Here is a 21,162-nt window from a genome sequence, read left to right on the forward strand (position 1 = left end):
ATAAAGAGCTTATTAGGAGAATGTCAAAAGAGCTACTAGCATTTCTTTCATTTCTTTGGCTTCTCTAATAGCAAAAATAATTAAACCCTCTCACCAACTACATACCAAATTATAGAAGCAGATAAAATTTGGTTTTGATGTCAGGGCTTTCACGTATCGATTAGAAGTATTATCCCCAATTAGCTCAGGAATAAAAGAGCCAAGGACAACTCTCCACCACACCACTGTCAGCAAGGGAGTTTGGGCCGCCCAGTGAAGCACCTGCACTTTACAAACAAGACAATGGCAGTTTTGGAAAAATTTTACCGTGCCAAGTTCTTCAGGTTGAGGTCTGAGCCTTTTGCATGTTCTTCACCCAGGGAACAATGAGGCCTTGAACCAAACGACTTGCTAGGGCAGAGAGCGGCCAAAGGAGGTGGTGACAGAAGCCTCTTCCCACCGAAGCACCCCAGGCTGGGTGTGCAACACCTCCCCGGCTGGAGCTCTCTGAATGTTCCCAAGAACTGCACTTGCCTTGTTTGGGCTCATCTACACATTTTTTTCCTTTATTTATTTATTTAATTAATTTGCTCCCAGGTGTTCCTTTGCTCTCGACAGCAGTTCCTGTACTGCTCCAAGTGTTACAGGGGAAAATATCACATTTGAATAGCCCACAGCGTATTATGTTGCCTATGGGCAACCTCGGTGAAAGAACACGGGCAGAAATACTGCCAGCTCAGCGCACTGCTCAGCCAAAAGTCTCCTGTGAGGGCTCCTTCTTACCTACTCAGGTTCGCGCAGGCACCAGCGCTGTCAGAAACCACGTGCCAATGAGACCCACGTTTCACTGAGGGGCTCAGATGCGAACAAGATAGGCCATGTCTATACAAATAGTCTTCGCAGGAGATGAAGGGGAAGGACTGCAATGCACGTCTGTCTGTTATCCCACTCGAGGGGAAGTGCTTTGCAGTGGTACCGCACGAAGAGATGCTCCAATGAAGCCCCCACCTTCGGCCCCTTCCCCCATCGTGCACGTCCAGTGCCTTGTTTCCTCACTCTGCCCCCGATGTTTGCTTAACCTCTGCTAACCCCGGCCACAGGGCGAACGCATGTCTCAGCAAAGTCATCTGCCTGAGCGTATTACGGGGCTTATCTGACGTGGGTCTCTGAGGGTTAATGAATCATTTTTGTCCATGAAAGGAGCAGGTAAGCAATTGCTCCGCTACAAACAGCTGCGAGGCCGTCCCCCACAACAAGACCATCTGGTGAACTGCTCTACCTCTTGTTTCGACAGCGTGTATGCATTTCTTGATAATGCTGAAGCCGATATCATCCAACTGGGCAGCTGAAAGGGAAGAGAAGAGAGAAGGGATAAACATCTAGCAGAGGGATGGCTTCACGCTGAGCAGAGCGCTCATCCCGCAGTCGTCGCTGACATTCACAGCAATTCTGTACCACTGCTCAAACGGGGAGGGGAGGAAGGAGAAGGAGATAAATTAGGTGTTCAGAGCAGAAAGGCACGAGTACGGTAGCTTGTACCGGGTGTAACCCAGGCAAGTGCAGATCGCTAATCCATCATTTCAGCCTCCGCATCCCTCTGAACCGGCACCTCCCACGCCTGCCAAGCAGCAGAGCCCTGGGCTATGTCAGAGATTTATGCCTGCAGTTGGTCAAAATATTAATTTAGGATAAAGGTGAGATAACCCGAAGATACCTTTGTCTTTGACAACAGGTTGCTTGGGGGAAAAAAAGGAACCATATATATTTTTCACACAACAAAACCTTGAAAATGGCACATGAGGCAGCTTGCTTGACAGGTCCCAGCTAATTCCTATAAACCCTTTCACTCTCCACCCAGCTAACCAAGCCATCTATGCACTAAGGCTTCATCTCCAGGCCAGCTCCATCACCCCACAGCGGGGACCGCCTGCGTAGCCAGGACTGACCTCCCAGGCTTCGCCTGGAGCAGGTGGGCAGGAGCCTTCAGTGCCTCGGATTTCTTCTTGGGGCTTTTGAGGTGCATTTGTGCAGATGCAGGTTTTTTCAAGGACAAGCGATATGACAAGTCAGAGATTTTAAAAAAATGACAGTAGAGGAGAACTGGGAAAGAAGCAAATGGAAGAGCGAAGCAGGAGGTAACTGTGAGCAGCAACAGCTTTCTGTGAAGGAAAATGGAGTCAAGAAAAAAAAAGAAAGGTGAAAGCGCAGAGGGAAAAACCTAACACGAAAAGGAGAGGAGAGAGCTCATGGCATGTGGCAGCGCAAGAGCAATAGGGGCTGGAAGATGGGAACAAATTTCAGGTCAAATCGCTGTCTGAAGCGTCTCCTGTGCCCAGCGGGAGGGGAGCTGTCCCTGGGGAGCCAGCCAGCACCAGCCCCGGCCCCCCACCAGTGCCTGCACCCTGCCTGCACCCCACTCGAGGCAGGCACTCCTTCGCCCCCGGCCATGCAAAAGCCCGGCTAAACAATATTGTCTCAGGAACACTATCGATTACATCCCATTTACCCTCACTCTACGCAGACACGCACAGCTCAAGAACAGCCCCTTCTTTTATTAGCACAAATGAAATATTTATTTAGTGCAAATTACGATGTCCTGAAGGCAGCTGACTCTGCCTGAGAGTAATATCTAAAACATTCGAGTTAATGGAATGTAAAAATTAAATGTGAAAACCTGCAATGGCACGAGTTAGCGTCAAGGAATTACTAATAGGCAGATCCAAATACCTGCTGGAAGAATTCATCCCTTAGTCAGCTTTCCACCGTTGCGTGGAAAACACTGCTTGCAGACAGCTATTTGTTAAGGAAAATTACTTCCTCCCTGTATAAAGGTTTGGGAAACCTTTCAGATGGCAGAAGCCCCACAGAGAAGGGTGTGCAAAGTCACGCCGGCTCCAGGGCTGCGATGAGCATCCCGGGCAGAGGCCGCGGGAGGCAGGGCACGCAGCCCGCCCGCCTCCCTCCTGCCGCCTCCAGCCAAACCTCGGCTGCCGGCCTCTCGCCCCGCCGGCCCTCGAGCTGGCGGGGATGCATCTGCCCCCGCCGCCACCCCGCCTCAGCACGGACCCAGCGGACGGAGGGAGCATCACCAGGGACCGGGGTGGAGCCACCGACCCGCTCCGCTCCCCGGCGGCCGCACGGGAGGGGTTTTCCCGGCAGCGCCTGACAGCGGGTCGCGCAGCACGGCTGCGTACAGCATGGCCGCATGGTGTAAGATGTTCAACTCCGGAAGGCAGAAAAGGCGTAGCGTTAGCTTAAAAGCCGATGACTTTACGTCTGCACAGGCTTAAGGAAATGCTGAATTGCAAGGGACAGAAAACTGCATCTTATCGAGAGCGCAGCAGGAAGGGATCAGAGCCCAGGACTAGCAGTGTCCTCGCAGCAAGGCACTTTCAATTTTATCCCTTTGCATGCCCCCTGTTCACATCACTTATTTAAACACAGATTCACTGCTGGCGCACGATAAGCTGCCAGCTCACTGTTTGCCTATGGCTTGCATGGCACAGTCCCTTACTAATCACTTGTTTTGAGTTCTCTGCTGGTGGTGTTTCTTGTGTGATGAATGGCACAAGAACCTGAAACAGTAAAACAGCTCTATTATATTTTTCTGGGCAAGCACACCGAAGTGCGGAGCCAACATAAGCACACAAGTTGCAGGATGCCTGTGCCATAGGATGTGCAAATACCCAGACGCTCGAGGGCTCTTTGCTAGGCACCTGGAGGGCTCTCCAGCACCGCTCCCAACCACGGATGCAGCATAAAATCAATGTGCCATCAATCAGTGGGGCACAGCTTACCACACCAATCACTGATAAACACAAGCACAAGGATACCCGAGAAGCAAGAAACCACGGCACAGAAATCCTTTTGTACAGGCAAATCTGGTTCAGCAGGCCTTATGAGCCTTGGCTTAGTACTGGCCCTAACCCAGACCGTTTGGTACCCCTGCACGGTGCTGGCCAGCCAACACGGATCACCACTTCAGGCTCTCTGCCACGCACCTTAAGAGCCAACCCATTCCATAAACCAGCAGTTTTCCCTCCGTCCCTCGCATGGTTGCACTTGAGCAGAAGACACCTACAAAGGCATGCCCTCCCCCTGCAGAGCCCACCACTCCACCGCTGAGCGAGAGGTTAGGGCCGCAGCTTCTGCAGCGCTCGGCAATAGCAGAGGTAAGAAACAGGAGCGGTCCTTCCGGATGGAAGTGACCAAGCATAATCCTCCCAAGTAGATGAATAAGCTCTTCCACTCATTGCTGAGCTCTGGATGAGGGAAGGTCGGGGATTTATTTGCAGTAGTTGCATCCAGAAATAATATCTAATTAAATATCCAAAGTGCCTTTAGTCACCCTTAAATTTAACTTTTAATGAGCATTGTAAAAGCTTGGTTTGCCCTCTCACAGAAGCAGCTTCTCTTTACCTCAGTCATTTACCCAGTGAGTCAGCCTGGCAACAACCCCGACCGAACGCAAGCCTTCAGCCGCTGACCCCCGTGCGAGCTGCCGCTGCAGCAGGGCAGAGGCAGGAACGCGTGTACCGGAGGGGCAGGACCCACAGCCCACGCTCCGATGGATTTATATCGTCATGGAGCTGCCTCTTGCCATCAGCTGGGGTCACTGGGGAAGAGCAAATGCTCGGGGCTGCCACAGAAAAGCGGGGCCAAGATGCTTCTCCGCTCTTCACAACAGGCACCCCTAATCCCCATCCTATACATTTAAAACAGCCTCTCAGTCATAAAAGGGTTTGTAAAACCACTCCCTGTTATTATCAGAGGCAGGATTTTCCTCTGTTCACGCATTCAGATGTGTTGCAGGCGCAGGGCCTACAGCCCTGCCTCCCTTGAGGCTCCCACTCCCCTGTGGAAAGATGTGAAACACGGCTCCAGGCCAAGATACAAGTCACGGGCTCTTCACCCAAGAGCAGCATCTCAGTGCACAACTGAGATGCGGTATACTGTATCCTAGCAGAGAAATATTCCACATCAGCAACGGTGATACACATTGCTTGTATTACGGTGGTTGCACGCACACACAGACTTATCTGGCCTTCACGTAGCATCATATTTCTAGTGCTACTAAGCTGGTCTCATCCTATTCTATTTTTGCCTAGCAGATTATTTCTACTTAATCCATTAATTCCTTTACTTTACACCGATATGGCATATCAGAGCATCGGTAAGGGGCAAGAAGACTGAATCAGCTCTGTTCAGCCTCAGGCAACCTTGCTGACTCCGGCTGTGTGCACATCGGTCATGGCAATGCAAGGTCAAAGCAAGCTCTTCCGCACGCCCCACGAGACGTTGCTGTGCCGTGTAATGAAGTGCCACGATGATTATTGCTACGAACTCTTTTGAAGGCTTTACAGAACTAAGAGCCACAGAGAAAGGGAGAAACCAAGAAGCAGGGACCATAGAGAGATTCAGTTTCAAGCCTTATGACAAGTCTCAAACTATTGGTGAGGGGCCAAGATTGGGAAATGAAGATTGCTGGGGAGAGCCAGGCAAGCCGGACAAGCGCGCCAGCAGATGGGGCAATCAAGGGTCCATGAAGAGTTTATGAAAATAAAGGCAGCTTTTGATGGGGTCCTGAACTAACAGGGAACTGAGTGGATACAGAAAAAGGAAAGGGAAATGGTGGAGAGGGGAAAGGAAAGGAGTTGTTCTGTGCTTTTCCATGCTATACGCACAAATGGCCCGGAGGATTTGTTTCTACAGAGCAGGGCAAGTTCTCCTGGTTTGCGAACTAGTGCCTCTAAATTCCTCTGGCTCCAGCCGTTCACTGACACCCGCTCACCCCCACCGCTCGGCACTGCTTCCTCCCAGCTCCCCAAGAAGATTAAGACAAATCACCCTGTAGGCCAATGACCATCTGGCCACACAGCAGGATGTAAAACCCAAAAGCTCTGCAAAATTACATAGTGACCAAAAAGCAGACCTCAGTACAGCACCGCGAGTCTCTCTCAGACTAACCTCAGTACGGGCAGGAAGCAGAGCCATAGAGGTTTTCAAGGGTCAGGAATTGCATCCGGACTCCGCTCAGTCACGGCACTCATTTCAAGTCCTTATAGCAAGCTCCTGCATCAAGGGCTGCGTGGCAAAAAGCCAGCCTCCGAATCAATTTTAAGGGTAGCTGGTGAGGCAAGCGGTTCACTACAGACATGGTTTTAATGAGGGCTGAAGCAGAGTCAGATGTCTGAACATACCAGCGGCAGCCCCAGTCAGAGGCATATGTGAAAATAACTGCCAGCGGACGGCTCAGGAGCGCTGCTACGTAAGCAGCCTTCAGCCGAGGGTCCCAGCGCGCTCCCCAAAGTGGGGGGAGGAGGGTCTACACCGCAGAAAAGGAGGACTGCTCTCATTTTTAAGACGGACCATCAAAATGGAAGAGGCGCTAAAAGATAAGGAGACTTTGCCAAAGCCTCCTCGGCTGATTAAACCCCAGCTTCGTACGCGTCTGGTGAAGACGCGCAGGGAAAAACTTGGCATCGGTGTCTCCGTCAAAGTCTCGCTACGCTTTGCCAAACGCTGAGCTGCTTCGGACAGGCACGACCGAAGCGTGGGCTGCAGTCGCTACCAGCACTACAGACAAACAACTTTCCAAAGCGGTGCAGGCCCGGGCTGGGAACCGACACAGGAGGCAACCGCGGGAGCTGCCGCCAAGCCTGGGGACAAACCAGCTTTCTCCTCAAAGCCACCAGCCTCCAGCACACCCCACACGGGCATCCCGCTGGGGATCCGCCTAGCGTCTGGCCAGGCAACGCACCCACGCGCCGTGGCCATCGAGCAGCAGCGGTCAGCAGAACCGCTCGGCAGCCGGGCCGCGCCGCGGGGCCACAGCCCACCCTCCTGGCCGAGCATCACCCCGCCAGCTCAGCGCCCGGCAGAGTGAGACATTCCCCTCCGACACGTACACCCATCTCAGATTAAGCCCAGGAAAATAATCTATTTATATGCCAGCAGCGGCCACAGCAGGCAGCTCCATGCTGCGCTGCCTGCAGGCCAGCCTGGTCCTGCCCACACCTCTGCTAACGCGGGCCCTCGATGAGGCTGAGCACAACTAACCATGGGCTGGAGCCCGGGCTCAGGGGGCAAAACAGCCTGGCAGCGAAGAGCCCGGGTGGAGCACCACCGCCCCGACAGCCCTTCCCCAAGGAAACCCTAGAGAGGCATTTAGAACCCACAACCTGGGATCCGTTGCAAGCTTGGCAGCTGAAGTCTGGGATTAGATAATACAAATAACCCTGGGAAAGTCATGGACACACCTGACTTGAGCTCTTACCGTCTCTAAAAGAGCCGCCATTCCTTTGCAGGATGACTCCAGCGTAAGTCACAGCCCCAGGGGGATCTCTGGCTGACAGCACGTAAGATGGGAAGGTCACGGCTTGACAAGCGCTTCTTTCAGAAGCGGTAATTACTTCACCAGTTGCTTCACCAACCCTTCCTCCCACCCCCATCCCTAACGTTTTCCCTGCTTTTGCATCACCCCACAACAAAGTTTAGAAAATGGTTATTTTAACACGTTTCTTGAGCCAGATCACCACGCGCTGTCCTGGCAGAGCCACAGGTTGTGTGCCGGGACCACAAAGCAGTGATGGTTCATGACCAGGCTAGGACGGAGCTGAGCAAGTCCTGTTGCCTGTGCCTCAAAAAAAACTCATTTTGCCCCCCTGTACAACACAGAAAAGATGGAGTTGTTCTATGCAGGCTTCATACCCAGCTGGGGCATTAGCCATACCGTTCTTCGCAAGTGTGAAGCACAGCATTTAATTCTGTGAGGATTATCTGGGTCGCATTAAGCCAAGAGGAGCACGGAGGGGATGAGGCAGATGTGCAGCTGACGACACTGGGGACCAACAGGGAAGGAAGAAGCCACATCGGAGAAAGCAGAGAGGAGGAAGAGACTGTTTTGTGCAAGGGCTGAAAATGGGTGCGAGGAACATTATCTGCAAATTGTACCTACTATTATGAGAAAAATGCTTCTACTCAAGGCAAAAATGCCCTACCGGAGGCAGCATAAAAATGAACTATTAACTAATGCTCAACTCGGGCTGGGCTCCCGCATGACCGATGACTTTGGGGGAAGGAGGGAAGGGATCAGAGTTTTGAGTATTTCGATTATGGCAATTCAAACCTACTGGGAAATGGCTCAATTAAGGGTTTTGAAACACAGGACATAAGAGCCAGGACCAGGTGCAACCGCTCTTCTAGGAAGAAACACAAGTGCTTTCTTGACTCAAGTCTTTGATTGCCTGAACTACAATAAAACCAGTTTGTTTTCTTTTTTTTTTTTTTTTAGGAGCTCTTGTTGATAATCCTGATTAGGCAGGACCTCCCTGCTCTTTATGTTTTTGCTCCAGCTCCCCTTTAGAAAAGGCACATTCATCCTCCACACTCTGGTTCAGAAAGGAGAGCTGGTTGGTCCAAGATACCACCTGCACTCATGGGCTTTGATAAGCAAAGAGACCCCGTCCCGAGGCACGCCAGCACCCCCGCACTGCTGCTGCAGCCCACGGACACAAGGGTGCAGGGTGGGCAGGAGGGGACGCACCCCGAAGTGACCAGGGAATGGCTCAGCACTGCTCTCCATGGCCCCAGGTCCCACCACCAAGCTTCTGCACCAGCTCCCTGCTGGGCACCGGCGCCAGCTCCTCCCCAGGGCCACCCTGCGGTCCCCATGCCGAGCCCCATCACCCCACACCCCTGGCCCAGGGGAGCACAGCACAGCCCGGTGTCCCCACCGCCAGCAGCTCAGCCTCTCCTGCTGACCCGCCAAAGCCCACACACCACACAGCACAGCCACCTTCACAGGGGTCTGGCTTGAAACGAAATACTTACTGCCTTCACTCTGGTTGTCCTTGTTCGAGTTGTAGACCTGGAAAACACAAAAGAAAGTCTTATGAAGACCTGGGCTCCACATGGGAAGGGACTGGTGACATGTCTGGGATCACCCCGACTGGTGACGGCTGTCAGGAGGATCTGCCTTCACCCACCCCAGCATCACGGTCCCCGAGGACCACCACAGCCTTCTACATTCAAAACAGTCACCACAGGCGTGGAGTTGTATTAAAATAACAACTAGGACAGTTCTTAAAACAAGAGAATGCAAATGGGATGGACTAGGTTAAAACAGAAACTAAAGGGGCTTTTAAACAAAGCAAAGGCGGGCACTCCTCTCTGTGCTCTTCTCCAAGTTGCACATAATGGACAGAGCAAAGTGGACGATTCCCTTTACATCTTCCTGGCACTACAGTAACATCTGGTAGGTGCAGCTCAGGCAAGGAGTAGGAAGCCACCCTCGCTCACAAGTACTTACAGCCTGAACGAACGAGTCCGGCAAAGAGTAAGAGCGGCAACGAAATGTCATTAATTTAGAGAGGACCTGAAACGCAGGAGGATGAGGCAACGCACCCAGCACTGCCCGCGACAGAGCCGCCCTCTGAGCCAACACTGTGGCTTCAACCCAAGACTCTCCTGTCGTCAAACACCAGTGCTCTGCCGCCTGCCCCGATCACTGCTGCAGCCTGGCTGCTTTCATGTTCCAGTGGGTACAATAAGAAGGGGAAAAACAATGGCAGAAGGTTTTAAATCCCAGGCTGAGGATGTTTTCAAAGCCTAGCATAACAAAAACTGCGGCTGTGAGAAGATCAGCCTTCAGGCAGGTTGTATTTCTCTAGCTCAACAGAGTAAAATGTTTTGAAATAACCCTTTGTCAACCCAGAGCCCCAGCAGAAACACACACACCAGTGCTCCATCAGCAGCACAGGCTGGAGCCGAGTGAGCGTGGCAGCATCCATTCAGGCAGGAAAAAAGGCCTGTGTAGGCTGTTAAACAAAGCCGGCAGCGTGCACACCCTTCCTCTGCGGGGAACAAAGCTGGGAGCCCCCTTCCACCGGGAGCGAAGCATGGGGAACTGATTTAATCACATGCTACCTCCAGAAATAGCAAGTGGGGAAGGAAAGTTTCCAAAGGCGATGTTGATAGCAACACACAAGGCAGCAACAGCCGACACGTCCGAGGGGAGCGGGGAGGAGGAGAGGCTCTGATCTGCCATCAGGCAGGCAAGCGTTTCTCGACCCTTCCCAGTGCAGGCTCCCAATTAACGATATTAACACTGAGGACAGAGATACGGAAGGTGCCCTCAGCTGCGAGGGCCTGCGTGCCGCCAGCGGGCTCCCTGCCTTTGGGGTTTCCCCCAAGAGCTCAGGCAGAAGCACGAGGCCGGAAAGCTGACAGTACGATGTCCTCAGAGGATCGGTGCCAGCGGCAGCCAGGCACGCACACTGCTGACCACAGCAGACCTCGGCCCCGTGCTCACCCCGGGCGCCCCAACACCAGCCCAATAACCCCACTGCCCATACCAAAAAACCCCCCAGAAAGGCTGCGTGTCACACATCACCGTTAGGCCACGTAAACAGATGACTTCCTTGGAGATGATCAAAACACAGGCTATTCTGTGCCGTCCTGGCTATCGGCCGTGGCGCCAGCCTCGCGGAGAGCCAGCAAAGCAGACGCGAGCAGCTCTCGCCCTGCCTGCCGGCTGCACGTGCCGCTCAGGGCAGTGAGCTGAATGAGGGAACTTAGTCAGCATCAAACAATTAAACAAGCCCGTTTATTTGCCTCCTGCAGGTTTATCTTTAACAGAGGGAGACCCGTCCCTTGATGCCATCCACCGCAAGCCCACAGCCAGCTGTGCTGGCACCTGCCGGAGGACAGCAGGACGGCTTTCCTGAGCTCCGCCACCCAGGACACGTTCAGGGAAGCACCAGACTGGGGGGTTGGGCAAAGACTGGCCCCTCAGCACTAATTCCCACTCCTTCTGGAACATTTCCCAAGGAGCACCTTCCCTCTCCCCCTCCCAGGGCACCGAGCTACGCAACACGAGAAAAAGCAGAGATTTTTGTCTGCAGGAGTAAATCCCTCATCCCACATCTGGAAACTGGGGGATGATTCAGCAGCAAAACCAGCTGTATTCAGCGAGTGAGTTTTCCCCCAGGAATAGCGTTTATATCAAGAAAATAAAACAAGTGAAAAGAGGGAAGGAAACCAGCAGCGGGCTCCTGCACCAGTGGTGCTACCTAGCAGCCCTGGCCATGGAGTCAGCTTCCCTAAAGAAGTTTTGCTCTCCAACTTCAGTACCAGCATTGAGGACTCGCGAAGGCACCAGAGAGACAGCTTGAGGTAACTCGTGTTGAAAGGCCCACAGATGCAGGGCCCTTCCTCGGGATGCCACGCAGAATTCAAGCCCTCCGCCCCACCCTGGCTCACCCCAGATATAGGTTAATGCTATACACAATGAAAGGGTGACTCGGCTCTTACAGCCTTGCTTTCCAGTTACAGCTGGGTTACTACCCAAGAGGTGCACCCAGTCAGCACCCGCTTCGCCCGGGGCTGCAGCCCCAGCCTGGCCACTGCCCTTGCCCAGCGCACACCAGCTCCTGTGCTTGGGACACCAAAGTATCTCCCAATTCTTCTGGGTTATCCAGCTCTCAGCCACTCGCCCTGGCACCTGACATGCTTCCTGGCACAGATCCGCTCTCTGCTGTCCTCCTCCCAGTGGTCTCCTCTGCCACCCAGGCCTAGAGGACCAGCCATGCAGCTCAAGCTATGGTGCACAGCACATCAGCCACAGGGAAAAACGTGTCTGCCTGCATATTTGCTCTTGAAACAATGGAGAGGTTGTTAATCATCAGAGACTCTTCTTTAAAAAAAAGGGAAAAGGACAGACAAGGAAACACAATATGCTTATGCCATTAATTGCAAAGTATGCACACAGTGAAAAGGAAATTTCACACAGAGGTCAACTATGCAACCGTAAAACAAGGAGATACTGGCAGCCTACATCCATCTTATTAAGGACAAACCTTTTATCCAGCGTCAGTGTGTTAATCCATTAACACCACTCTGTAAGACCAAGGTTTTAACCAAGCCCCAATTCCATAATATCATTTCCTTTTCCAAGAAAAAGAGTACTTTTAAAAATAAATCCCTTTCCTATACCGCCTCAAGCCTTACTGCTGCGTAAGAGGTCCAAGAGCAAAGCTCCTCCAGCGCCCTAAGGGCCATCATCTGCCCCGCTGTCAAAAGCGTGCCCTCAGTGCAGCCAGACTGGGCTGGCCCAGCCCACAGAGACCCCTCGGGGTCTTGGCACGGCGAAGGTCATTCCTGCCCAGCTTGGCTTTACGGATATTAATACTCCACTGTTTCCAAAGTAGCCTTGAATATATGCAGCCCTTAAAGCACAAGGATGCATTTTAAGATTAAGCTTCATGCCCAAGTCAGCTGATGGACCAACCTTCTTCCCTGCGAAAAGGTGCTGAATTTTAAAGAGGTTCTTACTATTCCTCATACCCAAGTCTCCATCGATTACTGACAAAAATAAAGTCACAGACTGTTCAGACAGGAGCATATATCAGACAGGGAGGTGATTCGAGACAGCCAGCATGGCTTCACTAAGGGCAAGTCTTGCCTGACCAACCTAGTGGCTCTCTGTGATGGAGTGACTGCATCAGTGGACAAGAGAAGAGCTATGGATGTCATCTGTCTGGACTTCTGTGCACCCTCAGCAAGTCTGCAGATGACACCAAGCTGAGCGGGGCAGCTGACCCGCCAGAAGGACGGGATGTCATCCAGAGGGACCCAGACAAGCTGGAGAGGTGGGCCTGGGAGACCCTCATGAGGTTCAACAAGGCCAAGAGCAGGGTCCTGCACCTGGGTCGGCACAACCCCTGGTATCCCTATGGGATGGAGGGATGGGGAGCAGCCCTGCCGAGAAGGACCTGGGGGTACTGGTGGGTGAAAGGCTGGGCACGAGCAGGCAATGTGCACTCACAGCCCAGAAGCCAGCCGTGCCCTGGGCTGCATCCCCAGCAGCGCGGGCAGCAGATTAGGGGAGGGGGTCCTGCCCCCCTGCCCTGCTCTGTGAGACCCCCCTGCAGCGCCGCCTCCAGCTCGGGGCTCCTCAGCACGGGAAGGACATGGGGCTGTTGGAGCGGGGCCAGGGGGGGCACAGAAATGCTCCGAGGGCTGGAGCCCCTCTGCTGCAACGCCGGGCTGGGAGAGCTGGGGTTGTTCAGCCTGGGGAAGAGAAGGCTGCGGGGAGACCTTATTGCGGCCTCCCAGTGCTTAAAGGGGGGCTGTAGGAAGGATGGGGGTGACCTCTTTAGCAAGGCCTGTTGTGACAGGACAAGGGGTGATGGTTTTAAAGTAAAGGAGGGGAGATTTAGACTGGATATAAGGAAAAAAAATTTTAAAGTGAGGGTGGTGAAGCACTGGAATGGGCTGCCCAGAGAGGTTGTGGAGGCCCCATCCCTGGAAACATCCCAGGTCAGGTTGGACGGGGCTCTGAGCAATCTGATCTAAGTAAAGATGTCCCTGCTCCCTGCAGGAGGGTTGGACTAGATGGCCTCTAAAGGTCCCTTCCAACCCAAACTATTCTACTATTCTATAACATGTTTTCCCTGCACCATCCTCCTTATAACTCCACCACGCCGTTACACTGTCAATTCACCTTTACAGCACTGCAGAAAATTATAAATCCAATCACTTCTGCCAAGGGACGGAGGCAACGGAGGCCTACGCTCCCTGGTGCTCCCGATGCAGAGCGTGCTCCCTGAGCCTCCCGATACTGGCGAACCAGCTCAGCGACCCAGCCCAGAACAGAAGAGCTCAGCACAGAGAAAAACCCAGCTCGGCTGGGGAGACCTCCAGCCAGCCCCATAGCTACTGGTTTGCCAGATCTGTGTTTGGACAACAAAGATCTTCAAAGTTCTCCGTACAGAGCTGCTCTTCCAGCAGAGGCTGCGAGGCCACCCCTGACCTCCCAGCTCCACCCGAGCCCACCGCTGCCCACAGTCCTCGGGCAGAAGCACCGCTCTGCAGACGCAGCCAGCACGGTGACCGCGGCCGTTTCTCCCTCGCCACGTTTGGAGCCAGCACAGGCAGCCGTCCCACCACTGCCTGCCAACCACGCAAAGCCTTTGGCTGCAGGAGCCTCCCCCAGGCTCAGGGCTGCCCACCCGCACCGGCTGCACGGGGCAGAGGACCAAAGGGACAGTGAGCACGCAGAGGGGGGAAACACCTCGCTTGTGTAAAGGACTGAAATATTTCCCCATAGGATTTGTACAGCAAATGACAAAACAACCCTGAAAGAGTCGCGAGATCCCCGCAGCAAGGCGCTCTGCCCTGCCCCAGGCTCGCTGCTTGCAGCACACGGGTGGGCATCACCGGGGGCACGGGCTGCACAGAGGCTCAGGACGCAGGGCACTGGCGTGCCCAGGCAGATGCACAGCGCCGAGACTCGCGGCTGCGGCCCCGTCTGTCCCAGGAGAAGCGCTGGCAGAGATGGGCGCCCGCCTGGGAGCGCACGGCCTTTTAAGACCCCTTCCAAACAACTCTCAAGTCCTATATTTGAAGAGAAAGGCAGGTATATCTTTTGCCCCCTCCCCAAATCCTCCCTCTTGCGTGTCTGTGCACAATTCCTGCGCAAAGGTTTGCTGCAGGCTGCCTCGCCACGCGAGACGCAGCGCCGAGACACGGGGCTCCGGCGCCTACGCGCGAAGGGTCGGCGCGGTTACACCTCGCAGGGTGACAGCGAGAGGTTTGCTGAGAACAGGCGGTTCTGCGGACACGTGCGTCGCCCAGGACGGAGCCAGATGATCAAATACCATAACATACGTGTACTTGTAAACGCACACGTGCCATTTTCCTGTTGTTAACACGCTCTGGAGAAAACAGACCTAAACCCAGACAGCTTCTTTCAATTTTCAGTATTAGTCACTGATAAAGGGTAGGAAGTTTGAGAGAAGAAAGCATTTGCTGAGAGGCGCGACGGGCCCGTGTCCCACGTACCACCTGTGGGAACAGGCTCAGTTATAAACTCACAAAACTGGGGCTAGTGACTAACTCGGAAACAAATCCCTACCCTGCAGCACCGCAACCTTTTTAATATCATCCTCTCCCTAATTATGCCCATTTGTCTGTATCTGCAGAGCCAACGTATCTTTACTAGGAAGTTTCAGAAGTGATGTTAATAGAAAAAAAAATACACTAACTGAACACAAAATTTGCAGGACTTGACGCCTTCGATTTAGTTTTCTGAATTCATACTGTAGGTGGTCAAATATCCTGAACAAAACCAGATCTACCTTTTTTTTAGCGGAAGCTACTGCTGCTTGATTACTGCAGAATCACTGTTAGTTGGAGGCTTAAACAAGGCCTTTGTGACCTATTAGCAAAAAATTGAGATTCACCTGTAAGCATAAATTTTGTAAGAGCACAACAGAAATTGCAATTTATGATTATTTTGAAATTTTCCCACAGAGTTAAAATCCCCCCAGAACGCTTGCCCTATGCTCAATTATCGACTCGATATTTAAAACAATTTCTCAAAGAACACGTTAATTCTTCCTGTTGAAATATTTCACCAAACGCACACTACGTTTTGCAGAGGAAAGTTTCACAGAGACCATTAAGAGGCCTCCGACGTTCAAGGGTGAGCTAGCTAGAACCGGCGGCCCAGGAAACAACGCCAAACCGCCCCGCTCCCTCGCTGCCGGTGGGACGAGCCGGAGGGGAACCTGCTTTACACCCCACCGCAGGTGTCCGCAGCTGACTGCCTTCTGCTCGATTCACGCCTCCAACATCACGTGGACCAAGCTACGGGCAGAAGAAGTAATGCAGACCAGTGTACCCGCTCCAGTCCCCCCCCTCAGACTCCAAATCCGTCACCACTACATCTAAATACCTACGCTGGAGCCGCAGGTAACAAAAATATAAGCCGTGGACTTTCATAATCAAAAATCCTCCAACAGCCACCATCTGTAGCCTGAAGTACTTGTACAGCCGCCATTCACGGCCTGGTGCCATCTCCTGCTTGCACACAGGTAAACCAAGAAGAATCCGATCCATCAGTTTTCCAACCTGATCCTAAACGAACTGCACACGTAAGCAAAGAGCAAACAGGTAGGTGGGTTGTTTGGGGTGAAACTGGGCTGTGGGAAAAGAAAGGGAAAAAGGAAGTAGCTGGGGGTTTGAAAGAGGAACTAAGAAAAGGTGAGTAATTTTATGTTTATTTCCTCGTTTCAGGCCTCACACTGGCTGGCCACGATGTTTATTAACCTCCACAATAAATAAACCACGCTTTCATACGGCATTTGCATGTGTGCGCCCATCCTTTATATGAATACACTACATTTCATATTCAAAGCGCTTTTAAATTTAAAATTTAAATTTAAAACGACCCAACCTAAGCCGTATCCCTTGGAGGATGCACGGTGTTCAGCACAGTTCCCAGAACGTGTCAGGTTCCAATATCGGCACAAAATTCTGCCCAAATCTAGAGGAAAGAATTGCGTCCCTTCTCAGAGGTGGGAGGTAGCGGCGATTTATAGAAAAGCCTTAACCAACAACAGGGCCAGCGGTCCTGTGTTGCGGTCACAGAGCGATCTCCATTCGAGAAGGAACCCACCCCTTCCATCACCTGGTCCATGCCCTGGCATGGAAGGTTCCACCTTACGCTCCTTTTACAAGTGGTGGGACCTACCCTTCAGCCCAGACTTTCCATTTAGACTAAAACTACTGTCAAACTGGGCCAGTCCTGCCAGATTTCCTTGGCCTCCCTGGAGGAGCGCAGTGTTTGTAAAGCCCTGAGCAATAGGAGGAAATGTTGCAGTGTTATGCAATTTCCTTGTGATTCATATTCAGAAATCCTCAAAACAACCATGAACGAGTTTTTCAACTTCCAGCTCAGAAGAACCACAAGCCAAAAGAGTATAAATAGAAATCATTACATTCCCTCAGAATTGGTAGCCAGAATTGGTACTGGCTTGCCAGCCACCCAAGGACAGGTCGTGAAGACGGGGCAGAAGGAGCACAGACATTTTACATGGGTGTTTGGCAACCTTTCCATAAAGGAAGAGGGAAAATGGGGTGAAACCAGCATGCAGACTGGAGTCCAGCCACGCAGCTTGACTCAGACGGTGCGAGGCGGGGTGGTGTCTGCGGCACCCTGGAGCCGCAAAGCGGCCACTGCACGAGGACTCCCTCAGCCCAGCAGCGGGAACCACATGCTGGGCCTCCTACACATCCCTTTTCCTACCCGTTCGATTGCCCTGTGTGAGAGGGACAACAGAAGATCCACTTGGAACAAGCCTTTTCTCTTAATGTCCTTCTCACTTGGACACCAACGATGCACCTGATCGGTCCCCTGCAGTCCTAAAGTCCTCATCCCCTTCAGAGCACAACAGAAACCGAAACGCATCAAGATCAGTCCTGGAGAACATGTTTCCAACCCAGCGCGTGGAGCTGGAGGCCTGAGAGGCTGCAACCATTAAGGAAATGGTTTATGAAAATTATCCTGCAACGCCTGGACAAAAATCCCTTCAGGATGCTGCTGCTCAGCGCTCAGGTGCTCTTAAGAGAAGGCCAGAGGAGACTAACTCTTGCATTCACTTACAGCCTTGGCAGCACACAAAAATCCCTTTGATGAACCGTAGGGAAGGCACTGTAAATGAGACAACGAACAGGTTCTGCATGGAGATCTCGGGGAACTCAAAGTGGTTTCAAGAGAGCAAAACTTCAGTGAATTGTTGGGCACATTCAGTTTAAGAGATAATAAGGCATTATTTGGTTATACCATTTTTAATGCCAAATACTCCATTATTTCCACAGCAATTCAAAAGGAAAACAAAGTGAAAAAACAGCACTTTCAAGCCTAATTTTAGCATATACGGGGGGCACATGTTCTCTGACTGCAAAGACTATAAAGGAGCTGCCTCCTCACTGCCCCAAACTGCTGTCGGACGCAAGCGCTTTCGGGGACTTCTGAGAAAGGCCAGCCTGTGGATTATCCCTTTCTTCTGGCCAGGTATGGCAGCGCTCGCTTCTCTTTCCATGCGGCTGTTACTGCATTTCTGCCTTTTCCATGTCATTGCCAAAGCCCACCTTCACGAACACAGGCAGCCTACGGCCCTCCCGACCTCCCCTCGCTTGCTCCCACCGATCATGAGCACCTTTCCCTTGGGAATGACGTCGGAGAAGCTGGCTCCTCTGCTTTGCTTTCCCACGCCACAGGAGGAAAGAGGGGAGAGAAGGCAATGCATGTGGACGGATGGCAGCTTGCCCCGGGGAGCCCCAGAAGTTGCTCTTCAAAAATGGCACTCCCCAGGCGAGCATTTCCCTTGCCAGGAACACTTTGTGCATCGTTTTGCTGCTCTTGCTGTCACGGTGATGCTCCTGACGAGCCGTTTCACTTGCCCTTGTACACGCAGGCAGGTACGCGAGCCACAAAGCACGCTGAATGCCCCATGTCCTCGTGCCTGCATGCCCACGGATGGTCGTAGGTCCCGGCTCAGCTCCGTGGGCAGCAGCATGACACTGTGGTTTCACAGCTGGCTTTGGTTTATCTAACACCATTCTGCAGCTGAAGGAAACCATCTCGCCCTCCGCATGCTCACAGCCACACTCTCCCACTGTTGCTAGGAAAGACAGCGGTAGCACCTCTGTAGCTGCACAGGGAGTCTGATCCAGATGAAAATTAACCCAGCAAGCCAGTCATTAGTATTATTATTACTTGACAGTCTGCAGCCAGACCAGGCTCACAGCATGGGCACGCAAACGTTTTGGTCCAGCAATAGATAAACAGAGAAAGAACAGTCAAGGATGAATCATAGAACCATTAAGGTTGGAAAAGACCTCCAGGATCACCAAGTCCAACCCCCAACTCTCAACCCCTCCAGGCCTCCTAAACCATGCCCTGAAGTTCCACGTCTACGTGTTTTTTAAATACCCCCAGGGCTGGTGCCTCCCCCACCTCTCTGGGCAGCCTGTGCCAGGGCCTGACCGCTCTGGCAGGGAAGACATTTTCCCTCATCTCCAGCCTAAACCTCCCCTGATGCAGCTTGGGGCCGTTTCCTCTCATTCTATCGCTTGCGACATGGGAGGAGAGACCAACCCCCCCCTCACTCCAGCCTCCTTTCAGGTAGTTGCAGGGAGCGATGAAGAGGCGGGCAGGCTCCCCACCTCCCACAGCTGCCCAGGTGTGGATCCAGCTGTGTATGGAAGCACACCCTGAGCCAGCTGCGGCCCTTGGAGACAGAGAGCACCTCTCCAACCCTGCTGTCACAGCCAAACCTGCCTCCCGACGCCCAGAGCCCTGCATGATTAGGTGCAACACCACGACACCCCCAAACGGCAGGGGCTATTTGATGAGCTGCAGATTCCCACCACACTACTCGGCCGCATCTCCGCAGAGAGCCATCCCCCGCGGCGTGTCCAGGAATGCCCAGAGCTGGGCCAGAGCCCCCAGGCACCTGCGGCTCCCTTCATGAGATGTGGGGGGCACGCCTGGGGAGGGGAGGACACCGTATACCCTGCCCCTGCAGCAACAGGGAAGGGGGGAAGAGGAAAGAAGGAAAGAAGGAAAACAAGAGCAAAAGAAAAGAGCGAGATCGGCACAGGTCCATACCACGGCAGGCAGGATCCTCTGCACCTGACGCCCAAGCAAGCTTGGCACACCATTGCAGAGCTGCTATGTTGGGACACAGTCCAGTAGCAGGATGCCAGCAAAGCACAGAGCAGGAAGGCTCATGTACAAAAAAGCATATTTCCTTGTTAAAAGCAGGACACCTGGCAACCTTGATGAAATCAGCCCTTGTTTCTGGCTCTGCCTTATCAACCCTGTTCTATTTTTGTCCGAGAGCCAGGTTTTCATACTACAAGCAGGATTTTCAGAGCTAGACTACACTGTGTTGTGGCTAGAAATAACCTTCCTTGCTCTCTGAGCCAGAACGATACAGATAGGAGCAAGATCTTTCCCAGCCCGCATCCCCGCAAACCTCCCTGCAGGGGGAGGGGAGGAAAAAATATGCCTTGCTTCCCAAGTGAAAGACTTGGCAGGGCAGCAGAAACCTGCTGTGAAACGCTGGCTTATGTCATTCAAACGAGGGCTGTTCATTTGGAAGAGGGTGGCCCAGGGTCCCTGGCAGCTCCTTCCTTCCTTCCTGCCTTCCCTCCCAACCTACTGTTCAGCGCTGAACTAATGCACTGCAGTCGGAGCCACCCTCCCACCTCGCTCCCTTCTTTCTCTCTCCCCCTCCTTCCTTTCACCATAAATTTCAGCTCAGAACTTACACCGATGCCTGAGCCTGATTAAAAGGACAAAAAAGAAACAAAATCTATCAAAAGCGGAGCATCTGGGGGCTCGAATCCTCTACACGGGTCTTGCTCTTCTGTCTCTCCACGCTGAACTAAATGATGGTTCTAATTAAAAACAAGCCCACGTTTTATTACAAGTGCAGGCATTCCCAAGAGCGTCCAAAGCCGAAGCTGACCGGGCTACCCGCCAGCCATCTGGTGTGCTTAGCTCAGCGCAGTTATATAACCCGCCGTGTTTGTCACCCAAGGAAGACATTACCTGGGTCAAACTATGGAAAAAATTACCTGGGTCAACCGACTACCAACCTACCATGTCTAAATGTTGAAAGGAAATGAAGCAGCAGACAGTTTTTGGGGGGGGGGCGGGAAATAAGGGGGTAGGCGGAAGCAATGGGGAACAAAGCATGTAAAATATACAGCTGTCTCTAGAATAATGTAACTAAAGGTCAACTGGTTTCGAAAAATACATTTTTGGAATAACTAAAGCACTTAAATTTTCACAGAGCAGCATTTTTAACCAAGTCCAGCAGAGCAGATATGTTCAGATCACTCAAGTGACTGATTAAAAGTGAAAACTTCTACTGGTTTAACATCTTCCCGTAAGTTTTCTAGGATGCTTGAGCAACAACTCGCACATCCTCCTCCGCCAGCTATCTGCACTGGAGTCCAGCCAGCTTCTCGCTCTCCCTCTCTCCCACAAGCACACACGCCCTTCCTCCTTTCAACGTCTACTGACGAACACGGAGTCTGAACACATCAAAACCAACCTAATTTTAAATGACAGTGTCATCTTTATTTTTAAAATAACTGTAACACAGACATGACTCGCGTTCCTCCTCTGTGAAAAGAGGTTTTACACTGCCCAGTTGTTCTGAACAATGGCTGGTGGTTTAATGCCAAGACTTAACATCTTTGAGACAAGACCACTTTTAAGCCTCGGTTTGCACGGCCGCTCATGGGGGGCACCGGGTCGGCCGTCGGGCCAGCTGTGGTGGCAGCACAGACCGTCGCGGGGACCCCCAGGCTCTGGGAAAG

General features: G+C 52.6%; 1 protein-coding gene across 6 annotated transcripts in view; it reads right to left on the minus strand.

The window, feature by feature from the left end:
- Positions 1-21,162, minus strand: part of ARHGAP26 (Rho GTPase activating protein 26) — a 183,526-nt gene that overhangs the window by 77,928 nt on the left and 84,436 nt on the right. For all 6 annotated transcript variants that reach the window (XM_064458239.1, XM_064458235.1, XM_064458236.1 and 3 more), the window contains 2 exons: positions 8,812-8,848; positions 1,259-1,324 (listed from right to left, as the gene is read on the minus strand). In XM_064458239.1, the coding sequence (XP_064314309.1) occupies positions 1,259-1,324; positions 8,812-8,848 (103 nt within the window). The remainder of the gene's footprint in view (positions 1-1,258; positions 1,325-8,811; positions 8,849-21,162) is intronic.

This window comes from Phalacrocorax carbo, chromosome 8 (assembly GCF_963921805.1).
Source record: "Phalacrocorax carbo chromosome 8, bPhaCar2.1, whole genome shotgun sequence".
NCBI lineage: Eukaryota > Metazoa > Chordata > Aves > Suliformes > Phalacrocoracidae > Phalacrocorax > Phalacrocorax carbo.